This window comes from Rana temporaria, chromosome 2, assembly GCF_905171775.1.
Source record: "Rana temporaria chromosome 2, aRanTem1.1, whole genome shotgun sequence".
In the NCBI taxonomy this organism is placed as follows: domain Eukaryota; kingdom Metazoa; phylum Chordata; class Amphibia; order Anura; family Ranidae; genus Rana; species Rana temporaria.
This window is the reverse complement of record NC_053490.1, coordinates 537,029,551-537,051,099: the sequence shown is the minus strand read 5'-3', so window position 1 is coordinate 537,051,099 and position 21,549 is coordinate 537,029,551. Positions and strand designations below refer to the sequence as shown.

General features: G+C 50.4%; 1 protein-coding gene across 2 annotated transcripts in view; it reads right to left on the bottom strand.

Moving 5' to 3' along the window:
- Positions 1-21,549, bottom strand: part of GSK3B (glycogen synthase kinase 3 beta) — a 136,477-nt gene that overhangs the window by 14,788 nt on the left and 100,140 nt on the right. The window contains exons 7-9 of one of the 2 annotated variants that reach the window (XM_040339206.1): positions 20,640-20,737; positions 9,861-9,956; positions 396-600 (exon numbers count right to left, since the gene is read on the bottom strand). In XM_040339206.1, coding sequence (XP_040195140.1) covers positions 396-600; positions 9,861-9,956; positions 20,640-20,737 — 399 coding nt within the window. The remainder of the gene's footprint in view (positions 1-395; positions 601-9,860; positions 9,957-20,639; positions 20,738-21,549) is intronic. The other variant, XM_040339207.1, reaches the window with a different exon arrangement.

The following is a 21,549-nucleotide window of genomic DNA, read 5'->3' as shown; positions in this document are numbered from 1 at the left end:
AAAAGCAAAAATGGAAGAATGAGGTAAGTGAAGGAGGACTGCACTAAGGGAAAGGAAGATATTTAGGGAAAAAAAAATTGTACCTTTACAACCCCTTCAATTATTTTAAATGGTGGAGTTGGATTTTAACATATAAAAGAAAAAGATCCCATTACATTATAATTTATCCACCTTCTGATTTTCACAAACATACTAACCAGTACCGATTACCGAATCGAACTGATGAATTGGGGAACAATGGGGGGGGGGGTATCCCATGAGACCCCAGAACACCAAGGCAGTGACAGTTGCCAGTGTGATATCATGTGACCCCCTTTTTTTTTGGCAGCCAATGGTTCCTGACTCTACATGCGATGTCAAGGCCCGCTCCCCTGCTCCGGAGAAGACGGCATTACCTTGAGTGGTAAAGTTGAAGAGTGCAGGAAAATCACGGCCATTGGGAAGCTTGGGGTTGGGGTCCCGGAGCTCATCGAAGAAGGAGTGTGCGCAGGCATCCAAGGGGGTGAGGCGGGCGGTGGGGGTATATTCCAGTAGCCGGCTGCACAGCGCAATCGCCTCTGGTGGCGTACGAGCCCTGAAGACCTGCAAAAATACACAACCCTTTAAAGATAAAAAAAAGAAAAGAGAAAACGGATCTAAGTGTGAAGGCTGCCAAGCCCCTGTCGCAGGGTGGATGAAATGAGTGAAAAGAGACTGCAGCTGGTGAAAAACATGAGCATTACAGTGCAACTCCAACACAATGGATTTCTATAGGGGGGTTGGTCCTTCTCTACTGCTGTCCCTGACCTTGGGACAGACTTCTAGGACTTACCTCTGCAGGCAGCTGATCTTCAGTTTTGTTTAGTTTTTTCCCCCTCTCTAGAACGCATGTCCCTATACTCCCTACCATAGGCGTGCCTGGGCACACGCCAATCACTCTGTGCTGTGCCCATTCCTCCTACTGCTCGGGCTTCCGCCCATGTTGTGCCCCCATTGCAGTGCTGCTGGCTTCCCTCCTCCCCTCTCGGCTGCTGCAGAGATGTTTCAGTGTGGAGAGTTTGGGAAGGGGCTGATCGATATGTCATTTACCGGGGTTCTGAAGAGTAAGGTAACCCCGTCTAATAATGCCCGCCCTGTACTGCGCACTACGGAATGCAACGGAGCTGCCAAAATTCTCTGAAACGTGAACAGCTGTACACGGCGCCTGTGCAATGAAGACGACGTTGTGCCGCACGCTCCCGATGCTCGTGCAACTTTGCAAGGGGCGGTTGTAGTCTTCATTGAACTCTGCAAGGGGCGGGTGTCTTATTCATTGAACTCTGCAAGGGGCGGGTGTATTATTCATTGAACTCTACAAGGGGCGGGTGTATTATTCATTGAACTCTGCAAGAGGCGGGTGTATTATTCATTGAACTCTACAAGGGGCGGGTGCATTATTCATTGAACTCTACAAGGGGCGGGTGTATTATTCATTGAACTCTACAAGGGGCGGGTGTATTATTCATTGAACTCTACAAGGGGCGGGTGTATTATTCATTGAACTCTACAAGGGGCGGGTGTATTCATTGAACTCTACAAGGGGCGGGTGTATTATTCATTGAACTCTACAAGGGGCGGGTGTATTATTCATTGAACTCTGCAAGGGGCGGGTGTATTATTCATTGAACTCTGCAAGGGGCGGGTGTATTATTCATTGAACTCTGCAAGGGGCGGGTGTATTATTCATTGAACTCTGCAAGGGGCGGGTGTCTTATTCATTGAACTCTGCAAGGGGCGGGTGTCTTACTCATTGAACTCTGCAAGGGGCGGGTGTATTATTCATTGAACTCTGCAAGGGGCGGGTGTATTATTCATTGAACTCTGCAAGGGGCGGGTGTATTATTCATTGAACTCTACAATGGGCGTGTATATTATTCATTGAACTCTACAAGGGGCAGGAGTATTATTCATTGAACTCTACAAGGGGCGGGTGTATTATTCATTGAACTCTGCAAGGGGCGTGTATATTATTCATTGAACTCTACAAGGGGCGGGTGTATTCATTGAACTCTACAAGGGGCGGGTGTATTATTCATTGAACTCTACAAGGGGCGGGTGTATTATTCATTGAACTCTACAAGGGGCGGGTGTATTATTCATTGAACTCTACAAGGGGCGGTGTATTCATTGAACTCTACAAGGGGCGGGTGTATTATTCATTGAACTCTGCAAGGGGCGGGTGTCTTATTCATTGAACTCTACAAGGGGCGGGTGTATTATTCATTGAACTCTACAAGGGGCGGGTGTATTATTCATTGAACTCTACAAGGGGCGGGTGTATTATTCATTGAACTCTACAAGGGGCAGGAGTATTATTCATTGAACTCTACAAGGGGCGGGTGTATTATTCATTGTACTCTACAAGGGGCGGGGGTATTCATTGAACTCTACAAGGGGCGGGTGTCTTATTCATTAAACTCTACAAGGGGCGGGTGTATTATTCATTGAACTCTACAAGGGGCGGTGTATTATTCATTGAACTCTACAAGGGGCGGGTGTATTATTCATTGAACCCCTTTGCAGTTGCGCGAGCATCGGGAGCGTGCGGAAGAGAGTGGCACAAAGTCGTCTGCTGTGCGCAGGCGTCGTGTACAGCCGTTCACGTTTGGTGCCTTTTGGCGGCTCCATACTGCGCAAGCGCTGCGCCTGCGCAGTACAGGGCAGGCGTTATTCGACGGGGGACCTTTCTCATCACAACACCGGCCACGTCTTTTTCTAAATGAACACTCAAATCAATTAGACATGTGCAATTTATTTCCTTTCTGAATTTGTTTTTTTCATCAAAATTCTGCATATTCGTTGATTCAGATTCTTCTGACCAATTTTTTTTTAAACAAATTTTCTAAAAGAATGAGAATCCGAAAATCAGAAAGAACGAAAATCTAAAAAATACAAAAATAAATAAATACGGAAATCAAAAAGAACTAAAAACATTTGGATAATTTTATTTTCCTTATTTTCGATTATAATTAAATTATTAACCGTTATTACAGTTTTTTTTATTACTTTTATTAATAATAAAAATAAAAACTATAATAATTATAGGTATTGGAATTTCCTTTCAAATATAGTTGTTAGTGAAGGTAACCAATACGAATTTATCCGGAAAACAAAAAACGAATGCCGCATCTAAAAAAAATGTAACGCAACGAGTACGAATGCATCCGAAGTTACGAATTATCGAAAATTACGCATGCCGATCAGAACGAATGATCCGAGAAACTAAAAAAAATAACGAACGAAACGAGAAAAAAAAATAAAAACTTTTTCGGAAGTGCACATGCCTACAACCAATCAACAAACTGTGTTTACTATGCTTCAGTTTGTGAATGAACAGGAAGCCTCTTAGCACAGAGCACATCTCATGTACAGTGGAACCTCGGATTACAAGTATAATCCATTCCAGGAGAATGTTCGTAATCCAAAGCACTCGCATATCAAAGCGAGTTTCCCCATAGAAGTCAATGGAAACAAAGATAATTCGTTCTGCATTGACTTCAATAGCATGCAATACCGCATGTTGCCCAAGTCAGTGGAGGGGGGTGGCGCCGGAGAGCCTCGGGAACAGACGAAAAAGCCAGAGGACACCTCGGCTGACCTTGGAAAGACTTCGCTCCCGAGATAAGCCGTGCTGTCCTCGGGCCTTTCCCTAAATCTATGAATGGCGACGTTCAGCTCGAGTTTCCCCATTGAAGTCAATGGAAACTAAAAGAATTTGTTCTGCATAGACTTTAATGGCATGCAATACCGCATGCGGCCAGAGGTGGGGGGAACGCCGGATAACCTCGGAAAGGCCCGAGGATAGCTCGGCTGACCTCGGCAAACCTTGGAAGAGGCTCGGGAACTGAGTATTTACGTGTCTTTCCGAGCATTCTCGAACGGCGCCCACCACCTCACCGCTTTGGCCTGAAATCCTACTCATTTTGTGAGACAACACTCGCCTACCGAGGTATTTTTTTTAAAAACAGCACTCGTATTGTGAAACGCTCATTAACCGCGTTACTCGCAATCAGAGGTTCCCACTGTATTCGCTGACCTATGCTCCCTACAGAGTGTCCATTTGGGGGGGGGGGGGGGGCGCATCAGTGACAACATTATACCTCCGATCTTCTCCATAATGGATTCTTCACAGTAAGGCCACTTTCATACGGACGTACCAAGCATTCACCTGTACCAGGGCCGCGCTTTCCCGCTCGGGGATGCACAGGGGGGGTGTGTGCATCTCAATGCAGGTATTCCCATTCATGTGAACTGGGACACAGCGGCTGCTCCCAATCTGACAGCCGCGCCGGGTACACAGCCATGAATGCAAGCACAGTGCGCGTTTGCAGCGGCTGTCAAATTGGCAGCAGTGGCTGTGCATTGTGCAGTCGCTGTGTCCCAATGGATATGAATAGGACTGGCTGCACAGGATGTATGCCGTCGTATCCCCCATGTGAATGAGGCTTTATAGCGGGGGGGGGGGACTCAAACTGGCGGCCCCCCAGCTGTTGCAAAACTACAAGTCCCATAAGGGAATTGCAAGGCTAATAGTTACAAGCATGACTCCCCACAGGCAGAGGCATGATGGGACTTGTAGTTCGGCAACAGCCAGTTGGAGACCCCTGCTTTATAGACTAACATGGCTATAAGTTTGTGGACCACTGACAACATTACACCTACAGTGCTTTGAAAAAGAATTCATACCCCTTGAAATTCTCCACATTTTCTCATGTTACAACCAAAGACATAAATGTATTTTATTGGGATTTTATGTGATAGACCAACACAACGTGGCACATAATTGTGAAGTGGAAGGAAAATGATAAATGGTTTTCATTTTTTTTTACAAATAAATCCGTAAAAAATGTGGGGGGCATTTGTATTCAGCCCCCTTTACTCCGATACCCTTAACTAAAATCTAGAGGAACCAATTGCCTTCAGAAGTCACCTAATTAGTAAATAGAGTCCACCTGTGTGCAATTTAATCTCAGTATAAATACAGCTGTTCAGTGAAGCCCTCAGGGGTTTGTTAGAGAACCTTAGTGAACAAACAGCATCATGAAGGCCGAGGAACACACCAGACAGGTCAGGGATAAAGCTGTGGAGAAGTATAAAGCAGGGTTGGGTTATAAAAAAATCTCCCAAGCTTTGAAGATCTCACAGAGCTTCTGTTCAATCCATCATCGGAAAATGGAAAGAGTATGGCACAACTGCAAACCTACCAAGACATGGCCGTCCACCTAAACTGACCGGGCCGGGCAAGGAGAGCATTCATCAGAGAAGCAGCCAAGAGGCCCATGGTAACTCTGGAGGAGCTGCAGAGATCCACAGCTCAGGGGGGAGAATCTGTCCACAGGACAACTATTAGTGGTCTCTCCACACATCTGCCCTTTATGGAAGAGTGACAAGAAGAAAGACATTGGAGAAAGAAAGACATAAGAAGTCCTGTTTGCAGTTTGTGAGAAGCCATGTGGGGGAGGGGACACAGCAAACATGTGCAAGAAGGTGCTCTGGTCACATGACACCAAAATTAAACTTTTTGGCCGAAAAGCAAAACGCTATGTGTGGGGGAAACTAACACCGCACATTCCCCTGAACACACCATCCCCTCGTGAAACATGGTGGTGGCAGCATCATGTGGTTGGGATGCTTTTCTTCAGCAGGGACAGGGAAGCTCGTCAGAGTTGATGGGAAGATGGATGGAGACAAATACAGGACAATCTTAGAATAAAACCTGCAAAAGACTAGAGACTGGGCGAAGGTTCACCTTCCAGCAGGACAACGACCCTAAAGTACAGCCAGAGCTACAATGGAATGGTTTAGATCAAAGCCTATTCATGTGTCAGAATGGCCTAGTCACAGTCCAGACCTAAATCCCATTGAGAATCTGTGGCAAGACTTGAAAATTGCTGATCACAGACGCTCTCCATCCAATCTGACAGAGCTTGAGATATTTTACAGAGAAGAAGAATGGGGAGAAATGTCCCTCTCTAGATGTGCAAAGCTGGTAGAGACACCCCCAAAAAGACTTGTAGAGAAAGGGGGTCCTACAAAGTATTGACTCCGGGGGGCGCCATACAAATGCCCCCCCCCCCCACTTTTCACATATTTATATAATTTATTATTTTCTTTCCACTTCACAATTATGACACTTTGTGTTGGTCTCTCACATAAAATAGATTTACATTTCTGGTTGTAACATGACAAAATGTGGAAAATGTCAAGGGGTATGAATACTTTATCAAGGCACTGTATATGAACTTACCTAAACTCCGATTCCAAAAACCATTAATATGGAGTTCACAGCTCAATCATGACGTCCAATGTGGACCACACAGGAAGAATACCAGTAGTAACAATCTACACCACCTTCCTTGTGTGCACCATGGCAGGAGCTGCCTACATATTTTCCATCTAACTCAATCATCTAGATCAGGGGTCTCCAAACTTTCTAAACAAAGGGACAGATTACAGTCCTTCAGTCTTTAGGGGGGCTGAACCATGGCTAGGAAATGTCCTGGCATCAGTGGGAGTAAACAATGTCCTATCTGTGGTATTAGGGGAAGCGATAGTGCCCCAACATTGGTGTCAGTGGGAGGAATAGTGCCCCATCATTGGTGTCAGTGGGAGGAATAGTGTCCCACCATTAGTAAAAGTGGGAGGAATAGTGTCCCACCATTGGTGTCGGTGGGTGAAATAGTGTCCCACCATTGGTGTCGGTGGGTGAAATAGTGCCCCTCCACTGCTATCGGTGGTTAGAATAGTGCCCCTCCACTGCTATCGGTGGTTAGAATAGTGCCCCTCCACTGCTATCGGTGGTTAGAATAGTGCCCCTCCACTGCTATCGGTGGTTAGAATAGTGCCCCTCCACTGCTATCGGTGGTTAGAATAGTGCCCCTCCACTGCTATCGGTGGTTAGAATAGTGCCCCTCCACTGCTATCGGTGGGTCGAATAGTGCCCCTCCACTGCTATCGGTGGGTCGAATAGTGCCCCTCCACTGCTATCGGTGGGTCGAATAGTGCCCCTCCACTGCTATCGGTGGGTCGAATAGTGCCCCTAAACTGCTATCGGTGGGTCGAATAGTGCCCCTAAACTGCTATCGGTGGGTCGAATAGTGCCCCTCCACTGCTATCGGTGGGTCGAATAGTGCCCCTCCACTGCTATCGGTGGGTCGAATAGTGCCCCTCCACTGCTATCGGTGGGTCGAATAGTGCCCCTCCACTGGTATCGGTGGGTCGAATAGTGCCCCTCCACTGGTATCGGTGGGTCGAATAGTGCCCCTCCACTGGTATCGGTGGGTCGAATAGCGCCCCTCCACTGGTATCGGTGGGTCGAATAGCGCCCCTCCACTGGTATCGGTGGGTCGAATAGTGCCCAATCGTTGGAAGTGGGAGAAATAGTGCTCCATCTTTGATGTCAGTGGGAGGAATAAAGCTCCATTGTTGGTGTCAGTGGGGAGGACACCATTTTGTACTACTTCTCCTGGACCTCTCTGCTACCTTTGACACAACAGCTGTGTGCAATGGGCTGTCTCCAAACTATGGCCCCTTGCAACAATGATGAGGCCCATTCTTTGCACCGACACAAACAGTGGGGCCCAATTCCTTCCATGGACAATAAAAATGGAGCACTAGTCTTCTCATGAATACCAAACACGAGGCACTATTTCAGCCAATGGCACCAATGGGTGGGGGCACTGTTCCAGCCAATGGCACCAATGGGTGGGGGCACTGTTCCAGCCAATGGCACCAATGGGTGGGGGCACTGTTCAGGCCAATGGCACCAACGGGTGGGGGCACCGTTCCAGCCAACGGCGCCAACGGGTGGGGGCACCGTTCCAGCCAACGGCGCCAACGGGTGGGGGCACCGTTCCAGCCAACGGCGCCAACGGGTGGGGGCACCGTTCCAGCCAACGGCGCCAACGGGTGGGGGCACCGTTCCAGCCAACGGCGCCAACGGGTGGGGGCACCGTTCCAGCCAATGGGTGGGGGCACCGTTCCAGCCAATGGCGCCAATGGGTGGGGGGCACCGTTCCAGCCAATGGCGCCAATGGGAGGGGGGCACCGTTCCAGCCAATGGGTGGGGGCACCGTTCCAGCCAATGGGTGGGGGGCACCGTTCCAGCCAATGGGTGGGGGGCACCGTTCCAGCCAATGGGTGGGGGGCACCGTTCCAGCCAATGGGTGGGGGGCACCGTTCCAGCCAATGGCGCCAATGGGTGGGGGGCACCGTTCCAGCCAATGGCGCCAATGGGTGGGGGGCACCGTTCCAGCCAATGGCGCCAATGGGTGGGGGGCACCGTTCCAGCCAATGGCGCCAATGGGTGGGGGGCACCGTTCCAGCCAATGGCGCCAATGGGTGGGGGGCACCGTTCCAGCCAATGGCGCCAATGGGTGGGGGGCACCGTTCCAGCCAATGGCGCCAATGGGTGGGGGGCACCGTTCCAGCCAATGGCGCCAATGGGTGGGGGGCACCGTTCCAGCCAATGGCGCCAATGGGTGGGGGGCACCGTTCCAGCCAATGGCGCCAATGGGTGGGGGGCACCGTTCCAGCCAACGGCGCCAATGGGTGGGGGGCACCGTTCCAGCCAACGGCGCCAATGGGTGGGGGGCACCGTTCCAGCCAACGGCGCCAATGGGTGGGGGGCACCGTTCCAGCCAACGGCGCCAATGGGTGGGGGCACCGTTCCAGCCAACGGCGCCAATGGGTGGGGGCACCGTTCCAGCCAATGGGTGGGGGGCACCATTCCAGCCAATGGGTGGGGGCACCGTTCCAGCCAATGGCGCCAATGGGTGGGGGGCACCGTTCCAGCCAATGGCGCCAATGGGTGGGGGGCACCGTTCCAGCCAATGGCGCCAATGGGTGGGGGGCACCGTTCCAGCCAATGGCGCCAATGGGTGGGGGGCACCGTTCCAGCCAATGGCGCCAATGGGTGGGGGGCACCGTTCCAGCCAATGGCGCCAATGGGTGGGGGGCACCGTTCCAGCCAATGGCGCCAATGGGTGGGGGGCACCGTTCCACCCAATGGCGCCAATGGGTGGGGGGCACCGTTCCAGCCAATGGCGCCAATGGGTGGGGGGCACCGTTCCAGCCAATGGCGCCAATGGGTGGGGGCACCGTTCCAGCCAATGGCACCAATGGGTGGGGCACTGTTCCAGCCAATGACACCAATGGGTGGGGCATTATTCCTTCCACCGACACCAATGGTGGGGCACTATTCCTCCTCCTGCTGACCACTGGTGCCATGTAATTTTGCTCCCTTTGACCACCAAGCCGAGACATTTTCTACCACCACTAGCCACAGTCCCCCCTTCCTATAGTCTGAAGGACAGTAAACTGGCCCTTTGTTTAGAAAGTTTGGAGACTTCTGGACTAGACCAGCCAATAAAGTTTAATTTTTCCTTGTTGTCGACTACGATTAGCTGCTAAATGGTGACCCTGACCTTGTTATCCTGGCTGATGCTTGGTCCTGTTTTACACTGACAATATTTTATGGCCAAAATTGCAGCAGATGAAATTAGAACAAGCAAAAGGAGGGTGCATGCAATTGGGGGGGACTCCAAACAATTAGCATTTAGCCCTACAAGCCATCTAAGGGGACACAGTAAGACCCCAGGCTCCCCCCAATATATGCAGAAAATATCAAGGAGCAAGGCGATTAATCAGAACTATGAATTATAATGGGGATAGGGATCTAGCTTGCTGGCAAGCATGCAAAGCTGGGATATCAGTTTTAGGTTGGAGTTAGACTTCAGAGGGGTACCAGGCGGGCCGCTTCCTCTATACATGCGTGGGTATATGTTTCTTGCACACAGGATATGTATGAGAAGACCAGACAGGAGATGGTGTGCAGCTCTCACCTTAGTCCAGGGGTGTGCCTTTATCTGGGGGAACTTGAACTCTGTGTAGTTGGGGTTCATTTCTCGGATCTGCTCCCGTGTCGGTGTGCCCAGGACCTGCAAAAAACAAAGCATGGCTGGGTTAGAATAATCTTCTTCAGGAATATTTCCAGTGCTGCCCCCCCCATCACAGGACTGGGGGGAGGGTCCACAATCAGATATAAAGACCGATTTCCAATGGAACAGGCATATGAACCCCATCTATGAACTACCCATCCAGACCTTTCTGTTCAAATCAAGGTAAATTCATGTGGGAGGGGCTACAGTCTTCTCTGCCGACAATCGTGTCGGGATCCACCTCCTTTCATTCTCTGTTTGAATGATGTCAGCTCTGAGCTGTCTGCTCTCCCCCCTCCCTATTCCTCTCACACAGCTCAGATCAATTCTCTTACAGACAGCCTCTGTCTGCACACTGTGTAGCTCTGACCTGTGAAGTTCTCAGATAAAAAGGGCTGTGCAGCTACACAGTGTGCAGGTAGAGGCTGTCTGTAAGAGAACTGATCCGAGCTGTGCGAGGGAGGGAGGGGGGGGGGTGGCGATGAGCCGAGCTGTGCGAGGGAGGGGGGGTGGAGAGGAGCCGAGCTGTGCGAGGGAGGGGGGGTGGAGAGGAGCCGAGCTGTGCGAGGAAGGGAGGGGGGGAGAAGAGCCGAGCTGTGCAAGGAAGGGGGGAGAGGAGCCGAGCTGTGCAAGGGAGGAAGGGGGGAGAGGAGCCGAGCTGTGCAAGGGAGGAAGGGGGGAGAGGAGCCGAGCTGTGTGGGGGAGGGAGGGGGAGAGGAGCCGAGCTGTGCGGGAGGAGGAGAGGAGCCGAGCGGTGCGGGAGAGGAGCCGAGTGAGGAAGGAGGGGGGAGAGGAGAGAAGCTGAGCTGTGTGTGGAGAGGGAGGGGAAGAGGAGCTGAGCGAGGAGGGAGGGGGGAGAGGAGCTGAGTGAGAAGGAGCCCAACAGGCACAGCTTCCATGGAGGAGGGGCCATGAAGCAAAGCATCGAAACGTGTGTAGATCCCCACGACCTAAGAACACATGCAGCGCCTCTCAGAGGTGTCCATGCTGGTACTCAAAATAAGGGAGCGGGCGTCCGATGTCACCAATCCAGGAGTGTCAGCATGAAAGGAGCAGGATGCCGAGCAACTGACCCGATAATCATTAAGAGTGCATGGTCTTAGCCATCGCTGCTCCACTGGCCACGCCCTGACACGGTTCGCCCCCCTGACGAAGTCATGTGATCTGTGATGCAACGTGTAGGGAGGAGCCAAGATGCCACGCCGCAACCAAAAGTGAGCGGCTCCCCATCTTGTGAGTCGCTGCGCCACTGGCCACGCCCCAACATGGTTCGCCCTGCCAACCGGGGAAGGACTATTTATAGAGGTCTATTATTAAGCCCAGGTGGCCGGGCAGGGCTAATTGCGTCCTGCTCCTTTGTGTACACCAACGGCTGCTGCTAAAGGGAATAATGGTTGGGGTGGAAAAAGCATTGCACCATGCTTTTTCCACCCCAACCATTATTCCCTTTAGCAGGGATTTTCGCACTCCCAAGCTCACATGTGAACGTGCCAGAACATATATTTAGCGCCCTTTTTTTAGTTTTATGAAAAAATGAAAAAAAAAAAAGAGAAGGCTCACTCACCCAAATATTGACAACTCACCCCAACAGTAACAGGTAATGTGTATTAAGTGCCATAAAATCTCCTGACTGCCTTCAAGACATTCACTACTAACAGCCTACAGAGGTCAGTGACTCGGAAAAAGTGGGTCAATCAATCTCCAGTGGGAGAAAGAGAGAGGACGGGACACAGACATGGAAAACATGGAGCCAGTGAAGGGGAACGGATTCAACGCGACACCACAATGGGCCGCGCCCCTAGAGCAAGGCGATGACTTCACCCAACACAGCAGGGGGGGGAGTGCACAGCGCCGCGCCTTCCCAACACACCGTCTAGTCAACTCATAAAAGTATGCCCAGGAAATATAAATAAAAAAAATTATATATATATATATATATATATATATATATATATATATATATATATATATATATATATATATATATATATATATATATATATATATATATATATATATATATATATATATAAAATACAGCAATCCCCACCCTGAACCGACCAAATGCATGGTTAGCAAATGAGTGCAATAGAGGAAAGAGCCAATGACATCACGCTGCAACTAGACGTGAACGGGCCGCCATCTTATAAACCCCTGACGAAGTCATGTGATCTGTCATGTAACATGTAGGGAGGAGCCAATGATGTCACGCTGCAACCACATGTGAGCAGGCCGATCTCTTGCGATTCCCCTACGATGTCACGTGATCTGTGACAACGCATGGGGAGGAGCCGATGATGTCATGCCGCAACCGGAAGTGAAGAGGGCCACCCTATTATGATTCCCTGACAAAGTCATGTGATCCAACGCGTAGGGAGGAGCCAATGATGTCACGCTGCAACCAGAAGTGAACGGTCCGCCATCTTGGCATTCGTGATGCAACACATAGGGAGGAGTCAATGATGTCACGCTGCAACCAGAAGTGAATGGGCCACCATCTTGGGATCTGTGATGCAACACATAGGGAGGAGTCAATGATATCACGCTGAAACTAGAAGTGAATGGCCTGTCATCATGTAATCCCTTGATGTCGTCATGTGATCTGTGATGTAACACGTAGGGAGGAGCCAATGATGTCACTGTGCAACCAGAAGGGAACGGGCCGACATCTTGTGATCCCCGACGATGTCCCGAGATCTGTGACGTTACATGTAGGGAGGAGCCAATGAGCTCATGCCGGAAGTGAACAGGCCGCCATCTTGCGATCCCTGACAAAGTCACACGATCTGTGATGCAACGCGTAGGGAGGAGCCAAAGATGTCACACCGCAACCAGAAGTGAACGCGCCGCCATCTTGCGATCCCTGACAAAATCACGTGATCTGTGATGAAAGGCGTAGAGAGAAGCCAATGATCTCATGCCGCAACCAGAAGTGAACAGGACACCATATTTTGATCTTATGACAAAGTCATGTGATCTGTGATGTAACGTGTAGGGAGGAGCTAAGATGTCACGCTGCAACCAGAAGTGAACGGCCTGCCATCTTGTGATCCCCTGTCACGTGGTTTGTAATGCAAGGCATAGGGAGAAACCAATGATCTCATGCCGCAACCAGAAGTGAGCAGGCCGATCTCTTGTGATTCCCCTACAATGTCACGTGATCTGTGACGCAACGCATGGGGAGAAGCCGATGATGTCATGCCGCAACCGGAAGTGAAGAGGGCCACCCTATTATGATTCCCTAACGAAGTCATGTGATCCAACGCGTAGGGAGGAGCCAATGATGTCACGCTGCAACCAGAAGTGAATGGGCCACCATCTTGGGATCTGTGATGCAACACATAGGGGGGAGTCAATGATATCACGCTGAAACAAGAAGTGAATGGCCTGCCATCGTGTAATCCCTTGATGTCGTCATGTGATCTGTGATGCAAGAGGGGAGCCAATGATGTCACGCTGCAACCAGAAGGGAACGGGTCGCCATCTAGTGATCCCCGGAGATGTCCCGTGATCTGTGACGTAACATGTAGGGAGGAGCCAATGAGGTCATGCCGGAAGTGAACGGGCCGCCATCTTACAATCTCTGACAGTCACGTGATCTGTGATGCAACGCGTAGGGAGGAGCAAAAGATGTCACACCGCAACCAGAAGTGAACGCGTCGCCATCTTGCGATCCCTGACAAAATCACGTGATCTGTGATGCAAGGCGTAGAGAGTAGCCAATGATCTCATGCCGCAACCAGAAGTGAACAGGCCACCATATTATGATCTTATGACAAAGTCATGTGATCTGTGATGCAACGTGTAGGGAGGAGCTAAGATGTCACGCCGCAACCAGAAGTGAACGGCCTGCCATCTTGTGAGCCCCTGACAAAGCCACGTGGTTTGTAACGCAAGGCGTAGGGAGAAACCAATGATCTCATGCCGCAACCGGAAGTGAACGAGCCACCATATTATATTCCCCAGACAAAGTCATGTGATCTGTGAAGTAACGTGTAGGGAGGAGCCAAGATGTCACGCCGCAAAACCAGAAGTGAACGGCTCCCCATCTTGTGAGTGATGTATGTAAAGATTACAGTATTGGCGAAGCAGAGCGGACTTCATGCTGTAGATAAAAATCATGTAAGGAAACCATAAGGAGCAGGTGGGAAAAATATTAACCACTTAAGGACCCCTTCACGCCGATATACATCGGCAGAATGGCACATCAACGTACCTGTACGTTGCCCTTTAAGCCCACCAGTGGGGTCGCGGTCACGCGCGTGACCCGGTCCGAAGCTCTGCGGCCGCGGGACCCGATTGCCGCTGGAGTCCCGTGATCGGTCCCCGGAGCTGAAGAACGGGGAGAGCTGCGTGTAAACACAGCTTCCCCGTTCTTCACTGTGGCGGCGTCATCGATCGAGTGATCCCTTTTATAGGGGGACACAATCAATGACGTCACACCTACGGCCACACCCCCCTACAGTTGTAAACACATATGAGGTCACACATAACCACAAGGGGGCGCTGAAGGGGTTAACTCCCAAACTGCAACTGTCATTTTCACAGTAATCAGTGCATTTTTATAGCACTTTTTTTGCTGTGAAAATGACAATGGTCCCAAAAATGTGTCAAAATTGTCCGAAGTGTCCGCCATAATGTCGCAGTCACGAAAAAAAAAAAAACCGCTGATCGCCGCCATTAGTAGTAAAAAATAGATAATTAATAAAAATGCAGTAAAACTATCCCCTATTTTGTAAACGCTATAAATTTTGCGCAAACCAATCGATAAACGCTTACTGCGATTTTTTTTTTACCAAAAATATGTAGAAGAATACGTATCGGCCTAAACTGAGGAAAAAAAATATATATATTGTTTTTGGGGATATTTATTATAGCAAAAAGTAAAAAATATAGAATTTTTTTTCAAAATGGTCGCTCTGTTTTTGTTTATAGCGCAACAAATAAAAACCGCAAAGGTGATCAAATACCACCAAAAGAAAGCTCTATTGGTGGGAAGAAAAGGGCGCCAATTTTGTTTGGGAGCCACGTCGCACGACCGCGCAATTGTCAGTTAAAGCGACGCAGTGCCGAATCGCAAAAAGGGGCAAGGTCGTTAACCTGTATAATGGCCCGGGGCTTAAGTGGTTAACTCACAATTGCTTAGATTTTTTTATATATATATAGTTTTTTGTTTATTATTGCGCATGTTAGAATAGGCTAATGTAAGGTGTACAACAGAAGTTGATTAATAAGAAGTACGGATTTAAAAGTGCAACAGAGAAATGCCAATTGTATTGTGGGTAAGGATGAGCTCCGGCGTGTTCGCATAGAACACGTGCAGAGCCCGCCAGGAAGTCGGCGCCCGCGCTGCGCTAATCACAGCCAGGCAGACATTGTCCGATGCTCGGCTGCAGAGATCGGACAAGGTCTGCCTGGCTGTGATTAGCGCAGCGCGGGTGCCGACTTCCTGGCGGGCTCTGCACGTGTTCTATGCGAACAAGCCGGAGCTCATCCTTAATTGTGGGGGTACAGCCTTCCCTGGTTCAGGATTATGCGCCAATGACACCTTGCAGGAAAATACTAAAATGTAAAATTGTATTTGTAGTGACTTTTTTTTTTTATATATTCTTCTGCCCAACAAAAATGGCCGACGCTCCTTAGACATCGCATATGAACAGTAATGCGATGCAGTGCGATTACAAATATGGACACAAGAGGGCAGCGTAAAGCCTCTCCTCTCGACGGCACGGGCCTGGGACCGGCATGCTTTGCCCGCTGCCAGGAAATTCTGACATCCAGCTCTTCAATTATCACCCAAGGCCTGCTTTGGAGTTCATCACCAATCGCTCATGAAATATATATTTTTTTAGGATAAAAATAAGTTCTGGAAAGGTTTTTGGGACCCCTCAGAAATATATGGGGCCCTGTACAAAGGGGGGGGGGGTCTCTCGGAAAAAAAAACAATGAAGGTGGATTGGATCTTCCTATATAGAGAGGATTTGGTGAGACGCTTCTTTATGTGAGCCGAGACATAATCCTGGACATCTTGTACGTGCGGCGGCCATTTTGTGGTTCAGAAGGACACAAAGGTCCCCTATAAAATTAGAAGGGGTGCCATCTAGTGGGCACATCACCCCCCCCCCCCCAATAAAAAGAGGCTACACCTTACCGGAGATGTACAAGTAACTGCAGGGCCACAAGGAGTCATAACAGCTAAAACACATTCAGCAATGTGAAAAGGCTGAAATCAATATAAAAGACAATACAAAAAAACGAAAAAAAAAAAAAACTCGAGTACTCCGCCCCCCACACCGAGCACCCCGCCCCCCCACACACACACCGAGCACCCCGCCCCCCCACACCGAGCAGCGAATGAATACACAATGCTGTCTATAATCTGTACAAATAAATGTGAAAAGTGTAGGGGGAGGGGCATTTGTATGGCGCCCCCCGGAGTCGATACTTTGTAGAAACCCCTTTCTCTACAAGTCTTTTTGGGGGTGTCTCTACCAGCTTTGCCCATCTAGAGAGGGACATTTCTCCTCCATTCTTCTTCTCTGTAAAATATCCCAAGCTCTGTCAGATTGGATGGAGAGCGTCTGTGATCAGCAATTTTCAAGTCTTGTCCACAGATTCTCAATGGGATTTAGGTCTGGACTGTGACTGGGCCATTCTAACACATGAATAGGCTTTGATCTAAACCATTCCATTGTAGCTCTGGCTGTACTTTAGGGTCGTTGTCCTGCTGGAAGGTGAACCTCCCTCCCGGTCTCAAGTCTTTTGCAGGTTTTATTCTAAGATTGTCCTGTATTTGTCTCCATCCATCTTCCCATCACCTCTGATCAGCTTCCCTGTCCCTGTTGAAGAAAAGCATCCCCACCACATGATGCTGCCACCACCATGTTTCACGGTGGGGATGGTGTGTTCAGGGTGATGTGCAGTGTTAGTTTCCCCCACACATAGCGTTTTGCTTTTAGGCCAAAAAGTAGAATTTTGGTGTCATGTGACCAGAGCACCTTCTTGCACATGTTTGCTGTGTCCCCTCCCCCACATGGCTTCTCACAAACTGCAAAGATGACTTCTTATGTCTTTCTTTCCCCAATGTCTTTCTTCTTGTCACTCTTCCATAAAGGGCAGATGTGTGGAGAGACCACTAATAGTTGTCCTGTGGACAGATTCTCCCCCCTGAGCTGTCCAGCTCCTGTGCAGCTCCTCCAGAGTTACCATGGGCCTCTTGGCTGCTTATCTGATGAATGCTCTCCTTGCCCGGCCCGGCCAGTTTAGGTGGACGGCCATGTCTTGGTAGGTTTGCGGTTGTGCCATACTCTTTCCATTTTCCGATGATGGATTGAACAGAAGCTCCGTGAGATCTTCAAAGCTTGGGAGATTATTTTTTATAACCTAACCCTGCTTTATACTTCTCCACAACTTTATTCCCGACCTGTCTGGTATGTTCCTCGGCCTTCGTGATGCTGTTTGTTCACTAAGGTTCTCTAACAAACCTCTGAGGGCTTCACAGAACAGCTGTATTTATACTGAGATTAAATGACACACAGGTGGACTCTATTTACTAATTAGATGACTTCTGAAGGCAATTGGTTCCTCCAGATTTTAGTTCGGGGTATCAGAGTAAAGGGGGCTGAATACAAATCCCCCCCCACACACTTTTCACATATTTGTAAAAAAAAAAACAACCTGTACAGTTGTACCCACAAACAGGGCAGCTGATAGGGGCGGTGCAGACAGTACAGGCTGGCTAAACACAGCCATACAGGGCCCTAGGTTTTCTAATGGTCACCCTGGCTGCTGCCAATGAAGCTGCAAGGCTGTACTTGGTGCTCGCTGGCAGCTGCCATGGAAATACCCACCGGGTGAGATGAGCTTACCATGCATGGGATTATTATTATAAAATCGGACCGCAGTGCAGTATCGTCTCTCTCTCTCTCTGCTCGCTTGTCTCACAGGCCGCCGCTAGCAGGCTCTCTCTCTCTGTGCCAGCAGCAGCACTTGTGAAAAAAGAAACCTGACCCAAGGCTGGCAGCAGGGCCGGGTGTGTGCGCTCCACTTGAAAGGCCGCAGAGGAGAGGAGTGGAGAGAGGGGGGATGGGACGGAGGAGGGTACCGAGCACCCCCCCTCCCCAATCTATACCCCAAGTGAGAAACTTAGTGTAAGAAAGGAGGATCTGGGTAATAAAGGGTGGAAGGGGCATGGGTGACCCTGTTAAGTAGGCTGTACGGGGGGTCCCAAGATTTCTAATGGTGGCCCTGCCCACAAAATGTCTAATAGCCGAGTCAGCATTAAAGGCAATCTAGGGTGTATTTTTATTATTCTGATCATGTTTCTCATTTTATTGTCATTTATCTTTTACAGTTTTCTATTCTTCTTGTTCCACATCAATGAATTTCATGTAATTATACATTGTGCCCCTAGTGGTCATTTGTATTGTCTGCTACAAATGGACTGCAGCTCTTTGACAGCTCTTTGGCAGACTTCGCCAGGGGCCGCAGCTCTTTAGCAGACTTCGCCAGGGGCCGCAGCTCTTTAGCAGACTTCGCCAGGGGCCGCAGCTCTTTAGCAGACTTCGCCAGGGGCCGCAGCTCTTTAGCAGACTTCGCCAGGGGCCGCAGCTCTTTAGCAGACTTCGCCAGGGGCCGCAGCTCTTTAGCAGACTTCGCCAGGGGCCGCAGCTCTTTAGCAGACTTCGCCAGGGGCCGCAGCTCTTTAGCAGACTTCGCCAGGGGCCGCAGCTCTTTAGCAGACTTCGCCAGGGGCCGCAGCTCTTTAGCAGACTTCGCCAGGGGCCGCAGCTCTTTAGCAGACTTCGCCAGGGGCCGCAGCTCTTTAGCAGACTTCGCCAGGGGCCGCAGCTCTTTAGCAGACTTCGCCAGGGGCCGCAGCTCTTTAGCAGACTTCGCCAGGGGCCGCAGCTCTTTAGCAGACTTCGCCAGGGGCCGCAGCTCTTTAGCAGACTTCGCCAGGGGCCGCAGCTCTTTAGCAGACTTCGCCAGGGGCCGCAGCTCTTTAGCAGACTTCGCCAGGGGCCGCAGCTCTTTAGCAGACTTCGCCAGGGGCCGCAGCTCTTTAGCAGACTTCGCCAGGGACCGCAGCTCTTTAGCAGACTTCGCCAGGGGCCGCAGCTCTTTAGCAGACTTCGCCAGGGGCCGCAGCTCTTTGGCAGGCTTCGCCAGGGACTGCAGCTCTTTAGCAGGCTTCGCCAGGGACCGCAGCTCTTTAGCAGACTTCGCCAGGGACCGCAGCTCTTTAGCAGACTTCGCCAGGAGCCGCAGCTTTATAGCAGACTTTGTCAGGGACCTCAGCTCTACAGCAAACATCCTAATAGACTGCCACCGATTGCCTGCATACCTATAACTAGGTTTCATCATAGACTGCAGCTTTACACCCGACTTTATCATAGACGGCAACTCTAGCAGACTTCCTAATAGACTGCCACTAGTTATGGGGTGGACTGCATATCTACAGCCAGATATCATGGACTGGCACTAGATATGGGGTGGTCTGCAACTATACAACCGGACATCATCAGGGACTGGCACCAGATATGGGGTGGTATGCACATCTACAGCAAGACTTCATAATGAACTGAAGCTCTACAGCAGACACCTCAATAAACCGGCTCCAGATATAGGAGTGGTCTGCATATGTACGCCTAGGTTTCATCATAGACCGCGGATCTTTAACAGACTTCATCAGGGACTGCAGCTCTTTAGCAGATGTCCTGATAGACTGGAACTAGTTATGGGGTGTTCTGCATATCTATAACTAGGTTTAATCATAGACTGCAGCTCTACACCCCGACTTCACCATAGACTGCATATGTATACCTAGGTTTCATCATAGACTGCAGCTCTTTAGCAGACTTCATCAGGGACTGCAGCTCTACAGCAGACGTCCTAATAGACTGCCACTAGTTATGGGGTGGCCTGCATATCTATAACTAGGTTTCATCATAGACTGCAGCTCTACACCCCGACTTCACCATAGACTGCAGCGCTTTAGCAGACTTCCTAATAGACTGCCACTAGTTATGGGGTGGTCTGCATATCTACAGCCAGATATCATCATGGACTGACACCAGATATGGAGGGGTATGCAACTATACAACCAGCTTTTATCAAGGACTGGCACCATCCATGAGGTGATCTAAGCATCTACAGCCAGTCTTCATCATGGGCTGTAGCTCTACGGCAGACTGGCTCCAGATATGAGTGTCTGCCCATCTACAACCAGCTTTCATCAAGGACTGGCACCAGACATAAGGTGGTCTGCATACCTACAGCCAGACTTTGTCATTCGGGATGAGCTCTGGCGTGTTCGCCTAGTCCACGTGCAGAGCCCGCCATGAAGTCTGCCCGGCGCTGCGCTAATCACAGGCAGGGAGACATTGTCCTGATGCTCGACTGCAGAGACAGGGAAATGTCTCCCTGCCTGTGGTTAGCACAGCGCCATGCAGACTTCCTGGCGGGCTCTGTACGTAGACTAGGCGAACGCGCCAGAGCCCATCCCTATTTGTCATAGTCTGGAGCTCTACAGCAGACTTTCATCACATCCCAGCACCAGATATGGGGCGGTCACCATACTTACAGCCAGATTTTTATCATTTACTGCCAACAGATATATGGGGGGGGGGGGTGGCCTGCCTAGCTAGGTAAAAAAATAATTCAATAGCAAATTTTCCTTACCTTGATGATCTCCACTAGCTGGTCCACTCCGCTGTCACCGGGGAAAATTGGCTGACCCAGGAGCAGCTCGGCCAGCACACAGCCCGCTGACCAGACATCTGGAGAAGAGAAAGAGCGAGGTCACACGGGGTACAAAGAGCGAGGTCACACGGGGTACAAAGAGCGAGGTCACACGGGGTACAAAGAGCGAGGTCACACGGGGTACAAAGAGCGAGGTCACACGGGGTACAAAGAGCGAGGTCACACGGGGTACAAAGAGCGAGGTCACACGGGGTACAAAGAGCGAGGTCACACGGGGTACAAAGAGCGAGGTCACACGGGGTACAAAGAGCGAGGTCACACGGGGTACAAAGAGCGAGGTCACACGGGGTACAAAGAGCGAGGTCACACGGGGTACAAAGAGCGAGGTCACACGGGGTACAAAGAGCGAGGTCACACGGGGTACAAAGAGCGAGGTCACACGGGGTACAAAGAGCGAGGTCACACGGGGTACAAAGAGCGAGGTCACACGGGGTACAAAGAGCGAGGTCACACGGGGTACAAAGAGCGAGGTCACACGGGGTACAAAGAGCGAGGTCACACGGGGGACAAAGAGCGAGGTCACACGGGGTACAAAGAGCGAGGTCACACGGGGTACAAAGAGCGAGGTCACACGGGGTACAAAGAGCGAGGTCACACGGGGTACAAAGAGCGAGGTCACACGGGGTACAAAGAGCGAGGTCACACGGGGTACAAAGAGCGAGGTCACACGGGGTACAAAGAGCGAGGTCACACGGGGTACAAAGAGCGAGGTCACACGGGGTACAAAGAGCGAGGTCACACGGGGTACAAAGAGCGAGGTCACACGGGGTACAAAGAGCGAGGTCACACGGGGTACAAAGAGCGAGGTCACACGGGGTACAAAGAGCGA